At 38.4% G+C, this 14,403-nt stretch overlaps 2 protein-coding genes across 2 annotated transcripts; one reads left to right on the top strand and one right to left on the bottom strand.

The window, feature by feature from the left end:
- Positions 1-568: 568 nt before the first annotated feature.
- Positions 569-1,701, bottom strand: LOC141812729 (two-pore potassium channel 3-like; the record flags this gene model as incomplete). The annotated part of the gene is made up of 2 exons (XM_074700733.1): positions 569-816; positions 1,086-1,701. Coding segments are annotated over 2 exons (864 nt in total), but the record flags the coding sequence as incomplete, so codon positions are not given.
- A 4,494-nt stretch (positions 1,702-6,195) lies between these two features.
- LOC141812674 (uncharacterized) lies at positions 6,196-8,130 on the top strand. The gene is made up of 3 exons (XM_074700690.1): positions 6,196-6,444; positions 6,538-6,665; positions 7,800-8,130. The coding sequence occupies exons 1-3, from the start codon at positions 6,244-6,246 to the stop codon at positions 7,942-7,944; spliced, it is 474 nt and encodes a 157-aa protein (XP_074556791.1). The 5' UTR covers positions 6,196-6,243; the 3' UTR covers positions 7,945-8,130.
- The last annotated feature ends 6,273 nt before the right edge of the window (positions 8,131-14,403 follow it).

The following is a 14,403-nucleotide window of genomic DNA, read 5'->3' on the forward strand; positions in this document are numbered from 1 at the left end:
ACTAGTTTGAAGGACACTGAATTCTGATAATGCAGGGGAATGCGCAAGAAAGTCACTTGAAACAATAATATATAAAAGATTCAGAGCTTGGATTTACTGATTCCGCATGACAGATTTGCACCGGATTATATTACGGACGGGATGTGGTAGTTAGAAAATGTTACTGGAATCATGTCCCAACTATATGGTATTTTTGCAATGTGATTTCGATGTGTTTAGATCAAATATAAATTAAAAATTATTGTAATTTTGTAAAATACGAGAAAAAAAGGGAGTTAATTGAAAATAATTAACCCTAATGAATAATAATTAGTAAGATTTTTATTAGGGTAAGTGAAACTAAATCAATTGCTATTTAATTAGCCCTAACCTCATTAAACCAAGCCATTTAAAATCCATTGATTTTAATCCAAAATCAGCAACTTAGAGTTAATTAAGGGGTTAATAGGTTAATGGTTAATCTAGCTCTTAATTAATTTAACCTAGCTATTAAAGATTAATTGATTAAGGGATTAATGGTAGAGGGTTAATAGGCTTATAGGGTTAAAGCTTATTGGACTCCAACCCGTTAAGCTGAAACCCGATAAGAACGGGTTAAAGCCGTGACTCCCTCCTCTTCCGCGATCTTTTCCTCTGTCTTCTCGCGGCCCCTTCGTCCCGATCGCAAGAATCGGAGGCGGAGGCTGTCGGAGCCGGCAACAAAGAGGGCGGTCGGCGATCTAGGTCTCTCACTCCGGGCTTGATTCTTGTCGGGTTGGCTGCAATCTCTCCGATAAGGGCGGCTATCGGCGACACTAGGAATGGAGGAGAGCATATCTGGGGGAGGATTAATCGGTGAGTTTGATTTCTAAATTGGATTCTTGAGTTCGCGTGGAGATTTCTCTTAGGCTACGTTTGGTAGGACGTAATGTAATCACGCTTGTAAATGTAATCAAGTTTGTAATGTAATGTAATGTAATCAAAATTACATTACTATGTTTGGTTGAAGGAATGCATGTAATCTTTGATTACAAGGATGATTACATTACAGTGTTTGCTGTCCATTATTTTTAATAAGGAATATAATTTTTATTATTATAAAATACCAATAATACCCTTCCCGTACCCCACCGTCGTTACCGATGCCACTGCAAGGTAGAAGCTGTCGACCCAGCACAGGCCCTCCAGGGCGCGTGTTGTCGCCGCCCCGAAGGCGATGGAAGCGACCACCACCGCCAGCGCGAGCGCAACCTTGATCCGCACCCGCATCTGCCGCTTCCGCACGTCCACCAGGAACAGTGTGCAGCCGATTGCGCGGCGGTCGCCGGCATCGACCGCCGCGAGCAGCGCCTCCTCCTGCCAGTCCAGTGCATGCGCAAGCAGACCGCTAAGCACGACGTTGATGAAGCCGAAGCCGACGAGAACAAAAGCGCAGGCGAATAGCTTGGCGGCCCGCGTGCCTTGCACGAGGTCGCCGTAGCCGATGGTGCAGAGGCTGACGACGGTGAGGTAGAGGCCGTCGACAACGGGGGAGCTAGTGGTGTGACCTTCGAAGCTCTTGTGCCTCGCCGTGTAGACGTACAGGACTACGTAGCCGGCGGCCAGCTTCATGAAGGAAAGTGCAGTAGGAGGAGGTCTGGCAATGGGTTGGAGATCGATCGCAGAGGACGATGGAGCACGGGAATCGACAAAGATGGATGGAGAAGAATGCGATCTACGAAAGTGCGGAAGGGTATATTTGGTACGATAAAAATAGAATCCGTAATGTAATCAGATTCTGCACTATTTCTTGTGTAATCGAGATTACAGATCTTGACTCTTTTTTTGTAATGTAATTACATTACATTACATCTTTAAAATGTTATCAAACAAAGTAAATCATCTTGTAATGTAATCCTGATTATATTACAAGCCAGATTACCCCTTACCAAATATGCCCTTAAGGATTTCCTTTAGATCTCTTTGGATTCCAAGTTTTGGTTCTTCACAGCTTGAATTAGAATCGATTTGTGGTAGGGATCTTGATCGACCGGTGGCGGTTTGTTTGAGCCGAACTAGGGTTTCTAAGCAAGGAATTCTAAGGCACGGTTCCATCCAAGGTAAGGATTAAGGATTTCTCAGGTATTTGCCTTGATCGGTTGGTTGGGAAGTTGTCGATGCTTCTAGTTGTTGCTTCAATTCGAATCTTGGTTATTGGTTAGATTGATCAAATTGGTTAACTCTTGATTCAGTTGCCTTGATGTGTTCTGTTTAATAAGACTTGTTCGGTTGAATGTAATGGAATGGATATATGGGCTGTGGATTAAGGATCTGTTAGAATTGGATATGATGTACTGTTATATTGGATTAAATGAATTTATTGGACCCTAATGGACCTTAACCTAAGATGGGATTTGGTTATGTCTGGTAATAGATTGATTCTTAATTTAAAATCAACTAGAACTATGTTTTAGGCATGTTAAGTTGGCTTAAACCCGATTAGAGTTAATGAAGGAGTTGGGGAAATTCGAAATTTTGATCTTACTAAGTTATGTTGAGTTTATGTACCTATTTGGTTAGCTTAGGTTTGATTAAACCTGAGATAAATTGTATTAGTGGGTTAATACAATTAATTAGTTAATTGGTTAATGTCATTAATTAATTAATTAGTTAACTCATGTTAATAGAAACCTAATGGTTAGATTAGTCTAACTCAAATTAGGTTAATTAAATAGAATTAAACTAACCTTAAATCTGATTAGGGTTTTGTTTTATATGACTTTGCATTTAGGGATGTTATTATTGTGTTTGGAGGACCCTGAGTGATTCGTGGAGTTCATTATATACGAGGATTTTTGGGGGTTCTAGGATTTGACCTGCGATTTATTAGGTGGGTAATTTTCTGTATTTGGTCAATACAGATCCTTTTTATTTCCAGTGCATGTGTTCCTTTTCTACTGTTGTTGATTAGTCTTTTGATCACTTTCCTATGCTTGGATGTAGATTAGACACTTATGCTACTCATGTTTATACCATGCTTGCCCTTAATTCTTTTGATCTTGGATTATCACTTCTGTTGTATGAATCTTTTGATCTATGAGATTATTGTTTATATTCTGACTTATGATACCTATGATCATTAGAGGTTATAGTTTTCTTTACTTATGATACCTGTGATCATTAGGGCTTTATATCTACGCATGTTGATTAGCATGGTAGATGCAGTTTACTATGATTTGAGCATCTCATCATGATGCATGATGACGATTGTAAATCTCAATATTGTGGGTCTATCGTGATGGTAGTTGGCCTTTAATGGCACATATATATATATAGGTGGTTATGATACCCTATTTCCATCACGGTGATGGTGTTGTATGGCAGTGTACGCAGCCGAGTCGATGATCTGGTCTTGATACCGATTAGGGGTGGTACTCGGAGAGTATATGGATGATACTCAGGGATGAGTATTAGTAGACAGATATCGGTCATAGGATGTACGTAGCTATATATGACTATCTACTTTTGGGTCACCAGGACTACTTTATTGTAGGGCTGGAGTTATGGCCATTTGGATGTCGGACACCCTCAGACTCATATATATACATGAGTGCTGTGGCGAGTGTAGGTAGTTGCATATGTGCATCATGTGCATGATATATATATATATATATATATGGATCGCACGTATACTGCATTTTGGTTGTCTACTTGATTGACTCTTGATTGTAGCATTATGCGTGACATGTCATTCATATGACTCATTGCATTTCATGAGATCCATGTTAGTTGTATATTACCTGCAGAGATATATTTAATCACTTGTTGATTTCTGGTATGTATCTGCACTCTTATTATTTGTCCTGCATTGTCTTTCCTTATTATTCACTGAGTATTTTTGTACTCACTAGTTGGACTCTGAGATTTTTCTGTCTTCCTAGATATCAGGTAGGAGCTTACAGTTGATGCCGAGGAGATCCTGCCAGACTTACCATCTCACAGTCGAAGATATTTTCTGTGTGTGTGGATGTATTTGTAGTATGTTTGTAGTACTGTGTGTAGTTTGTTTACTTTCTGCACTATCGGATTTCTAATTTCGTATTGGTGTTTTGAAACTACAGCATGGTTCTTATTCGTGATTTCATAGTTGTACTTGTTATGTTTCCGCTTACGTAACTTCAGAGTTTCATTACTATTCGAGTTTATTCGATAGTAGTGGTATAGATTTAGAATTTCATTTGTTATGCATGTGTAGGATGTGTAAGTAGCCGTGTGGGTCACCTTTACTTTTGATTAGTTGTATATAATCCATATTTTGTAGTATGGATAGGCCGTGTGGGCCTTTATGTATGTTTGTATTCAGGGAATTGTCATGGATACTAGGGAGATGTTGTCGAAATTTTTCGGACGGCTCTTTCTTGGGTCATGACAAATTTTATGTGTGTTAGTGTGCAGGAACATATAATTTGGATGTTTGGACCGATTTTAAGCTAAGAATTATTTGTGATTTTACATATCTGGTCAAATATGCAGGTGCAAGTGCAGTAATCTTGATAGGTATTGTAGGTGCAATTATAAAAATTCAAATAGGTTGATAAGGATTGGATATTTGATGGAGAAATCCCAACATGTCAATAAATTAAATGCTAAGTTAAAGAAGTCCTAGAAGGTCATACATTGGATTCGTAGTAGGGAGAAGTCTTAATAGGTTAGGAACATTGAATATTAGACAAAGAAGTCCAAGAAAGTTGAGGATTAGATTCTTAACAGCGATAAAGTCCTAACATGTTAAGTAGAATAAATGCTAGGCAATGAAGATTCACAGACGATGATAATCTAGGTATGAAATTACTAAAGGCACGAATGCCTTTTCAAGTGGTAAACTCTAGTGAACTATGAGTGTTGCGAGATATGTACTCATGGGGCAAAGGTAAACTCAACATAAGCGAGACTCGATTATTAGGATGATCACAGAAAGACAACTAGTCAATTGATGTTGAATCTAGTCGACTTTCCTATCACGTTGATTGATGCAACTATGAATGGTGTTCAAGTTTTATGATTTTGATCTAGTCGATTGATGAACATCAGATAGTCGCTGATGCAACCATGGATGCTATTCAAGTTTTGTGGTTTTAGTCCAATTGATGAACATTGGGTGGTCGACTAATACAACTACAAATGCTATTCAAGTTTTGTGATTTTAGTCCAATTAATTGATGAACATTAGGTGGTTGACTCGACAATTACAAATGCTATTTAAATTTTATGATTTTAGTCCAATTGATTGATGAACATTGAGTGGTCTGATGCAACTACAAATGCGATTCAAATTTAATGATTTTGATCCAATCAACAAATGGACATCAGACAAGATAATTGACTAGCACAATCACGAATATTATTTAAGTTTTGTGATTTTTGCCCAATCGACTGATGCGGCGATCAATTGATATAACTATAAAAGTTGTTTGTTTACGTTTCATAGTTTGGTTCAATTGAGTAAATAAAATGTTTGCTAGTTAGCTGATCAATTGAGTCAAGTTAGTTGCAAGAAAAAAATATTTATTTGTACTCAATAAGAAAGTTGACAACGATGGATAGAATAGTTGATTGATCCTCGCACATTGATTAACTAATATTATTTCAAGAAATTAATAACGGACAATTGCGAAGATAAGTTAAATTACAATTTTAAAATTTGATCAAATTTTAGTCTTTCTCGATCCACCAGAAAATGTTGATTCAATGATGATGGTTGATTTCAAGCATGGCAACAGCATTTGAATTATATGTATGAACTATAATAGCTATGCTAAGAAGAAAAGTTTTGCAATTGAAAAGAAAACATATTTTGTTGGTGTATTTAAAGTCAGATAAAAAACATTTTCTTATACAATATTTCAAAACGTATAAAACACGTAAATATTTAAGTTTATTTTTAGCAGATAATAATTAATCAACAACACAGCAGCATAACTGGTGGGCTAGAAATAATCAATTTAGTATATACTTTTTTATTAATAAATAAATTTAAAATTTTAAAATCTTTCTAAATAAGCTATAAACTTTTAAAAATGTTTAATACAATTTTATTTTAATATTTTATTCTTTTTTTTAGTCACCGCGGGCGGGTCCACTCAACAAAACGTTAGCTTGAAGCGGCAGTTTCCAGAAGAGCCGTGTCGTGTTATATTTGCTGGGAATGGATTAAACATATAAGAAGACGCGGAAGCATCTGAAGAACCAGACCAAGCAGGAGAAGCAAGAGAAGATCCCAACGTGATGGTGGAGAAGGAAAGGACTCGTGTAACCTCCGCAAAGCCGTCTTCTTCGCCGCCGTCGGCGACTAGAAATCCGACCAAAGTGAAAAGCTTCACCAGGGAGGAGATCGATCGGTACTGGCGAATGCAAAGAATGATAGAGGAGGACCACCTCCTCTTCGCCCAGAAGGCAGCCGCCAGGATCAGAGCCAAGTCTCTTAAGGCAAGCATTTCCATGATTCCACCAAAATTCCCAAATTTGAATACGATCGAATGATTCCATTGATCTTTGTGATTTGGGGATCGCGTTGAGCAGGAGGAAGATCACCAACGATTTGAGGAATTGCTTAAGAAGATATTGGAGAAGGATGGAGACGAGGCGAAGGTTGCCGCCGGCGGCGGCGGCGGAAGAAACAAGGAACCGCGGATTGGGATCAAGGACTGGTACGCATCAAAACACAACATACTTTGCTTATAACATCAGCTCATTGCTTCTTGATCTGCAAAAATATCAGAAACTAATGATAAATTAGTAAAGCAATTTGGACGATGACTTTTCTGGTTTGTTTAACAATTTGTTGTAGAAAATTATAACCTACGCTGCGTAATAGTGAAGAAATCGCCTCCAAACATACAAGTAAATCACCACTTGATGGTGACTTGAAAAACTTTAAAATAAGATGCAAAATGTAAAGTAATTCATCGTCCCTTGTCCGCTACATAGATTGATGGATACCATTGTATTTCCCGATCCATAAACAGAGAATCAAAAAGAATTCAGATCGTATTAGTTATCATCTTTGACTAATTAACTAAGAAGAGCACTTAGGAGACAAAGAATGATTAAGAATCTTATGTTGGGTTGTTTCTAAGAAGCATGACATTGTCACATGTTGTTATAATTGTTAAGGTCTCAATCTCTACAATAATGACTTATTTGTCTTATGACCTCTCCTTTTTACTAAATTGAATGAATGGATGGATGGATGAGAGGAAGTATCTCCAGACGGATAATACACGGATATATATTTTTTAAATCTCATTCTTTTAAATGGATTTTTTTTCACAATTCTGTATCAATTTCCTTAGTGGTCCCATGACTATATGTGAAGAGATAAATCGAGAAGTTGTAGTTGACCACGACGGAGGAGGGCATTGTCTCGACTTTACCGAGATTCAAACCCTTGTCTATTTCTACAACTCTACTCTATCGTAACCAATTCAACTATGCCATGGCAGCCACAATTCTATATCAATGAAATCCTTTAGCTATGTTTATGATAATTTAATAATTTCATTACTGGTTGGTTAATATATTGTCATTATATATTTTCTTTGATGTTAATTGACAATGATTTTGATTACCTAGTATCAGGGCATTTGTTGTAGATTTTGTAATTGTTGATTACTCGTTTCATTAAATGCATTTTAAAAAATAGAGAAGTTTATTGAAATTTAAATTAAAATAAAATATGATGTGTTTTTTTTTCAAAATAAATAAAACCAAAATGCTTTTGACAACTCTCTTTTTGTCTAAAGAATCTACCTTTCTCTCTTTCTTTCTGTTGTTTTCTCAAGGTGGACCAAAAGCAAGTATGCTTATCTGAATCAACCAGCTATCACATCCATGGGAGAGCGCTCCACATACAGCCCGCAGCAGACCTGCTTTTACCTCTCTCACGCAGTGGAAAGCCTCTGTGCCATATCCTTTGGAGTTCATTAGGCAATACCAGATATTTGCAAATGAAGGTACAAAAATAATTGAAAGAAGGGGTAACATGACAAAAAAAAAGTGTGGATTTCTTGTATATACTTATTAATGTGGTGATGTTTTTGTACAGAAGACTTCAAAAAATTGTGTGCCAAATGTTAAAGACCTAATAAATCGCTACTACTGTGCTTTGGTCAAGCCTATATATATCTGGGTACAGACAAGTAATACATAGATGCTATTTTAAATCTAAAATACTTTGTGTATCTTTTTCTTTAAATCTATTGCAATGTTTAAAATTAGGGTGAAACTTTAGCTCCCGTTGTCTTTTCATCTATCTTCTATATAAATTAAGTATTAGATTTGAGTAGATGTTTAGGAATCTACACACACGTACATAGTTGTCTTTTAAAAACCATCTCTACATCAAAACTCACACTCTTAAATATAGAGTGGTTCCTTGCCATCCATATATAGTGGATCATGAATGACATGACAAGGTGCCGAACTTTCATAAAGTTGTTGATCCCACGATAGTGAAGTCCAAAAACCCTCAGCATTCTTCAATACACATGGACATCTCCTACCTCATTTGCAACCACCATTTGATCCTCCATAATTACTTGATCGGATCACATGTGAAGAACATATGTTCTTGCAACTCATCCTCCAAGCCACAAAAGGTGCATCTCCTATCGTTGAGATAGTCTGACCTATCTCTGGTAGGCAACCTTCTATGCGCTAACATTCATAAGGTGAACGCATGACTTGATTGCAAGTAGCTTTTCCATATTGTCTTCGCCCATAGCTTTCTCAAGTTGACACCTTTGAAGTGATCATATGTCATCTGTATAATCCCCTTGTCTTGACTAAACCATGCCAAGCACTATGCTGCAGCCTCTCGGGTCCCAATTGGGGCTAGTATGCTGTCCCTAATCTACAGTATCTTCTTGATGAGAGAGAAGTTTGTGTACTCAGCTTGCCAATCCCATAAATCAACATGCTTGAGGTAATGGTGGTGAATCCATTTGCCATAGTGTATATTGTTTCTCTTGGATCCTCCATAGTACTTTGTTTAGTAATGCCAAATTCTAGGCCTTCAGATCTCTGAAACCCATTCCACCTTCTTTCTTAGATTTGTATAATTTTGACCATGCAATGGGTGGATATTTAGTGGTCAACATAAACTTCCTGCATATGTTGTATATATGATCAATGAGACCACTAGGTAATGGAAAAATGAACATCTAGAAGCTTTCCACTCTTTGTAACATAGAAGATATGAGCTAAGCTTTACTAACATAGGGTAGAGTGTGCTTCGTTCATGAGTTAATTCTCTTGATCAAAGTGTCCATGAGCACACCATAATCTGCAATTCTAAGCTTTTTTGATGCTAGTGAGATCCCAAGTATTTGAAAGGCTTGCTGTCCTTTTGAAAACTAGTGATAGAAAGGATTATCTTCCTTGTTTGCTCATCCACTCTTGCCATAAATATATTGAACTTTCTTGATTTTATTTTAAGACCAAACATTTCACCAAAAGTAGTTAGACATGAAGCCAATATGATTATTGAAGGAGTATTTTCTTTGGCTAATAGCAGTAGGTCAGCTGCATAAATAATCCTGTAAAAGGTTATACGCTGACCACAAGAGTCCTACACGGCCGGTCCCATGACGCAGAAATAAGCCCATAGTAAGCCCATAAGTGGTAGGGCTTACTTCCATGATGGCGAAACCCCTAGGAATAGACCCTTGCCCAATCTTGCAAATCTACCTCATGTGAACCAACTGCCTAAGCCTTGGGGGAAGGTCATCTGCATAAACAAGCTAAGTGGACAATTCGTTTATGCCGACACTTTGAGTGAAAATGGAAATTTGAATGGATGGTACGGTAGTGGGTAGCCGCGCCATGTATTTCATGTATACCAAAATGGTAAGGAGATAGTAGGTTACCCCACTTAAGCCCTGGCCACCTTGAAAAAATCCATAAATCCCTCTATTTATTATCAATGAGAAAGATGTAGTGGTGATGCACTCTCTAATCCAAGGAATAAATGCCCTAGGAAACCGTAGTCAAACAAGAACATCCAATAAAAAATTTCAATGTACTAAGTTAGATGCCTTCTGGATGTCAACCTTAGGGGAGATCCTTTTCCTATTATAGTTCCTCAAAAGCTCCTGTACCAAATGAATATATTATCTATAATAGTCCTGCCCCTCATAAAAGAAGCCTGAGATACATGAAGGATGTGATCTACTACATCTGCTAATAGCTTAGATATTACTTTATAGAAGATAGTACCACATGAGATAGGTCGATAATCTTGGACTTGCATGGGTTGACTATGACACAAGAGAGATGAGTGTATAGTTCTATTGCTGAAGCAAATTCCCTCTTTTGAAAAACTTGTGTATGGCCGCATAGAAATCAGTGTGGACTGTGCTCCAAGCATGCTTGAAAAATTTAGATATGTACCCATTTGTCCATGGAGCCTTTTGATCACCAATACCCAATAGTGCCTTTTGAATTTCATCCTTGATTGGGACTCTAACTAAGGTGACCTACTGTCCTTGTGAGGGCATTCCCAAATTGCAAACAACTTGGTTAGAAGGAGGATCTATCAAAGCATGTACTAAGTTGTTTTTGAAAATGATCACCTAACTCTTTCACCACTTCCTCAAATGCAGTAGTGATTTCACTACTATCTCCCTCCTCTTGTTATTTTTTTAAACCATAAGTGGAAAATTTGATATTCCTATCAACCTTTGAAATATTGGTGCTTGGCACATTGTAGAAAGAAGAGATACTCAACTTGTGGTAGTTAGTTTGCTTCATTTTGCAAATTTGCATCGTGGCCATCCATTCTATGTTTTGCAAGACCAACAATCTGTATGCTTTCTAATTGTTGTTGTACCCATGCAGATCTTTCACTAATGTGGGGTAAAATGTTGTCTATTTGAAGGATGTTGAAAGCGATAGAGGGGGGAGGGGTGAATATCGCTTGTAAAAATAATCTTTTAAAATTCATTTTTTTCGAGAGTTGAACACAATGGAAAGAAGAAATGAAAACATGAAATCACATGAGTAGTTTTTTACTTGGTTCATAGTCCTCTAGACTGCTACTCCAAGGCCTGTAATTTGATTGTGGATCGCTTACAAGTGGGCAAGCACTATCGTTCTCCTTTCAAAAAAACCTTTTGGAGATGGAGAAAACCTCTTACAGATGAAAAAGGTTTGATAACACTTTATCATCCTTTTTAGAATTGAATGCACAAAAGAAGTATAAGAACTTAAATTTATTGATAACGAAGAATAAAAGTTGAGCGTAGGTTGTCGGAGATCACAATGACACACATGTGTTACTTTGAGCATGAGATGAGAGCTTGAGAGCGTATGGATTGCTGTGAGTTGATGATATGAATCCTCTACTCAAAGTCCTTTTTATAAGCGTTGTTCGGTCGATTGATCTGTTGGATCAAGAAAGCACTAGAGGGGGGGGGGGGGTGGTGAATAGTGTGATTTGTACGCATTTAGAAATCATTCAAAAAATAAAGTAGTGTAGCAGAAGTAAAATAGAATAAAGATAAGCACTCAAATACAACTTTATTTTTTACTTGATTCAAGTCTCTGACTGCTACTCCAAGATCCACAGTCATTTTGATCGCTTTTGTTAGACAATCACTATTAGCCTTCTTCTCAGAAGAGAAGAAGGTTCATTTCTTTTACAAAGATAGGTTCGGTAATAATCTTATCAACCCTTAGAATAAATCAGTACAGAAAGAAATGAATATGAATACAACAAACTATATGGTACCAAATGCTAAACTCGTTTGAGCTCATAGCAGCGTCGCGTTGTTGAGGCTTGAACATAGTAGAGTTTTGATGTTAGAGTTGGCACAAAATGGAAGAAGGAAAGCGTCAAAAGTGTTGCTTGAGGATGTTGGTCGAAGGTTCTTTTATTGATCATTATGGGTGTCTGGATCCCTTCTGGGCACCTCCAGCACAGCTTATCAGATTCAACTTATCGGTGAGTTATTTATCTTCGAGCGCCTGACTCCTTTCAGGTGCTCGGACCACTAACAAGGTTGCATCTAGCTAAAACACTATCTGTGTCAAATTTATCCTTTACCGAGCACCTAGATACCTTTTGGGCGCTTGGAATCTGACATGTCTAGCCCAACTAGAGTTTTCCAATTCAGCCGGATGCGAGCCTATCAAGGTGCCTAGAACCACTCGGCGTGCCTGAATTTCGTCGTTTCCTGCCAACTCCCATTTGTTGCTTCTTACATTACAGTTGTAGGACCGGTGCATGCTAGAGCAGGTGAATAGTGCTCATCGCTTTCGTTTGTTCTGTCAAATAGGCTAGCAGTGGGATTAAATACAACAAAGGGGGTATGCGGATTTTACTTAGTTCCTAACCCCCCAAGGTTAGTACGTCCAAGGCCTATGTACGAGAAGACACCCGTTCACTGTTAGTCTCCTTTTTGAAACTTTTTCGGAGGCAGAAAAACCCATCTTACAATTCAAATAATATATAAAAGGCAAATACAAAAAATAAGACTTAAAATAATGTAACCAAATCTTGAGTAGGCGGATCTAGATGTCCTAAGGGCAGTGCACCTTTTTTGGAGCTTCCCCTGTCACATGAGTTTGTCTTCATTTACATTCAACAACACCGTAGGATGAAAGATTTAGAGAATTAGAGTTGTCCTTGATGGTGCACGTTGATGGCCTTACAATGACTCTTTCTGTTAGATTTGAGAGGTGTCCTAAGGCAATCGCCTTACGATTATACTATTATTAGATAAATAGCAATTCACTATTTGAGTGCACATTCTATATGTGTTTGATTGGATCTTAAATTCAAATACTGAATGTCCGCAATACGATTCATAGCGTAAGAGAATTTGTGATTGGATCACAACTAGTGAGCATCTCTACACGTGTAATTATGAATGTATTGGAATTATCCCTAGTCGAGGATTGATGAGTACGGACGTCATCGATTCTGTCGAGACTAACACGTTTTGAACTCCTTGGTTAGCCAAGCAGCTGATCTCACTGCTGTCAACATTAGATGTTGAGAGTTAAACGTGGATGTTGGTTAAAGGTAACCAGTTCATTGGAGTGACCTGTCTTGAGACTTCATATGGTTCTATATATATATGTCAATGAAGATCTCAATGCAACTTAAGTGCGAGTTTCCTTTGACTTGCGGTATTCAAGTCACCTTGGTCATGAAGGCTTATACTTTGACATCTTCAGTAAGCATCTCCAAGGAGGTGTGGACCCGAGATGATTGGGTATAAGTCGAAGTGTCCAAAGGTGTTTGAATAGCCCACAGAGGATTCACCGCTCCTTGAAAAGAGAGACGTATACCTTGCGGCCGCTTGTCAGGATTGTTACTAAAAGTCTTTTGGCCAAAGCATTACATGTTAAGAGTACGATACTCTTGGATACGTGTACAAGTAACTTGAATCCACAGGACAAGAAAGCAGCTTGGGCTAGGTGTGACATAGTCAGCCTAGTGGGGACCGACACATAGACCATGTCTTGAACCAAGCGGGTATAAGACGGTGAAAGGAACGAGGCACAATTCAGTGTAGCTGCTGAAGGATTTAGAAGACGTTCTGGAATCAATCATTGATTTTTCGATCAATTGGAGATCATGATATACTACTAGGTGTCACTCATGATCGTTCCGTAATTAATGATTAATTACGGACGACCAACATAACCGGGAACCTATTGGGTCACACGCACAACAAGTTCTCCGAAGGACTTAAAACGAGTTTGAGAATTAGATTCTCAGAACGAGAGAGATAAAATCTGGTTGGACCAGACAAAAGACAAAATGATAGAACTCGTCTTACGAAGATGAAACGAACGAAACTGATTTTATTTAAATCAGAGGTCATTTGGTTAGTGAACCAAATGATTTAGTTTTGAACCAAATTGAACCAACTTGGTTTGGTTCATGATGGAAGAGATTTTGACAGAACGGATGTGATGAGAAGCTTCGTCTTGAGAAGACGAAACGAACAAAACTAATTTGAGTCAAATTGGAGTTCGTTTGGTTAGTGAACCAAGCAAGTTAGTTTTGGACCAGGTCTGGTTCGATTTACTACAGTGATCCGGTTTGGTTTAACCTAAATTAGGTTTTGGCTCTTTTGGGTTTTCTCCAGTTCAAGCCTCCTCTGTTCTTCGGTTTACTGTTGCCGCTGAACAACCCAAAATCGGGCATTTGGAGAAGCCGGCCACCGTAAGGATAAAAGGGGAGCAGCGGGCGAAACCCTAGATGATGATCCTTCTCCCCTTCTAGCTCTCCCCGCCACCCCTTCTAGCTCTGCTCGCCACCAGCCGGAGATGCACTAGCGAGGGACGACGGCCGACGCGTGTCACTGTTCATCTTCCACGCAAGCAGGACCACGACGTCGGGCACCTGATCTCCCTCCTCATGGATGCGCTGCT

Source organism: Curcuma longa, chromosome 19, assembly GCF_044706935.1.
Source record: "Curcuma longa cultivar G26 ecotype Majalengka, Jawa Barat chromosome 19, ITB_CL_G26_1.1, whole genome shotgun sequence".
Lineage (NCBI taxonomy): Eukaryota > Viridiplantae > Streptophyta > Magnoliopsida > Zingiberales > Zingiberaceae > Curcuma > Curcuma longa.

Bases quoted from the DNA above. Each gene is read 5' to 3' on its own strand.
- LOC141812674 (XM_074700690.1), top strand. From the start codon at position 6,244: ATGGTGGAGAAGGAAAGGACTCGTGTAACCTCCGCAAAGCCGTCTTCT. The intron at 6,445-6,537 runs GCAAGCATTTCC...CGCGTTGAGCAG, and splicing joins TCAGAGCCAAGTCTCTTAAG to GAGGAAGATCACCAACGATT. The intron at 6,666-7,799 runs GTACGCATCAAA...TGTTTTCTCAAG, and splicing joins CGGATTGGGATCAAGGACTG to GTGGACCAAAAGCAAGTATG.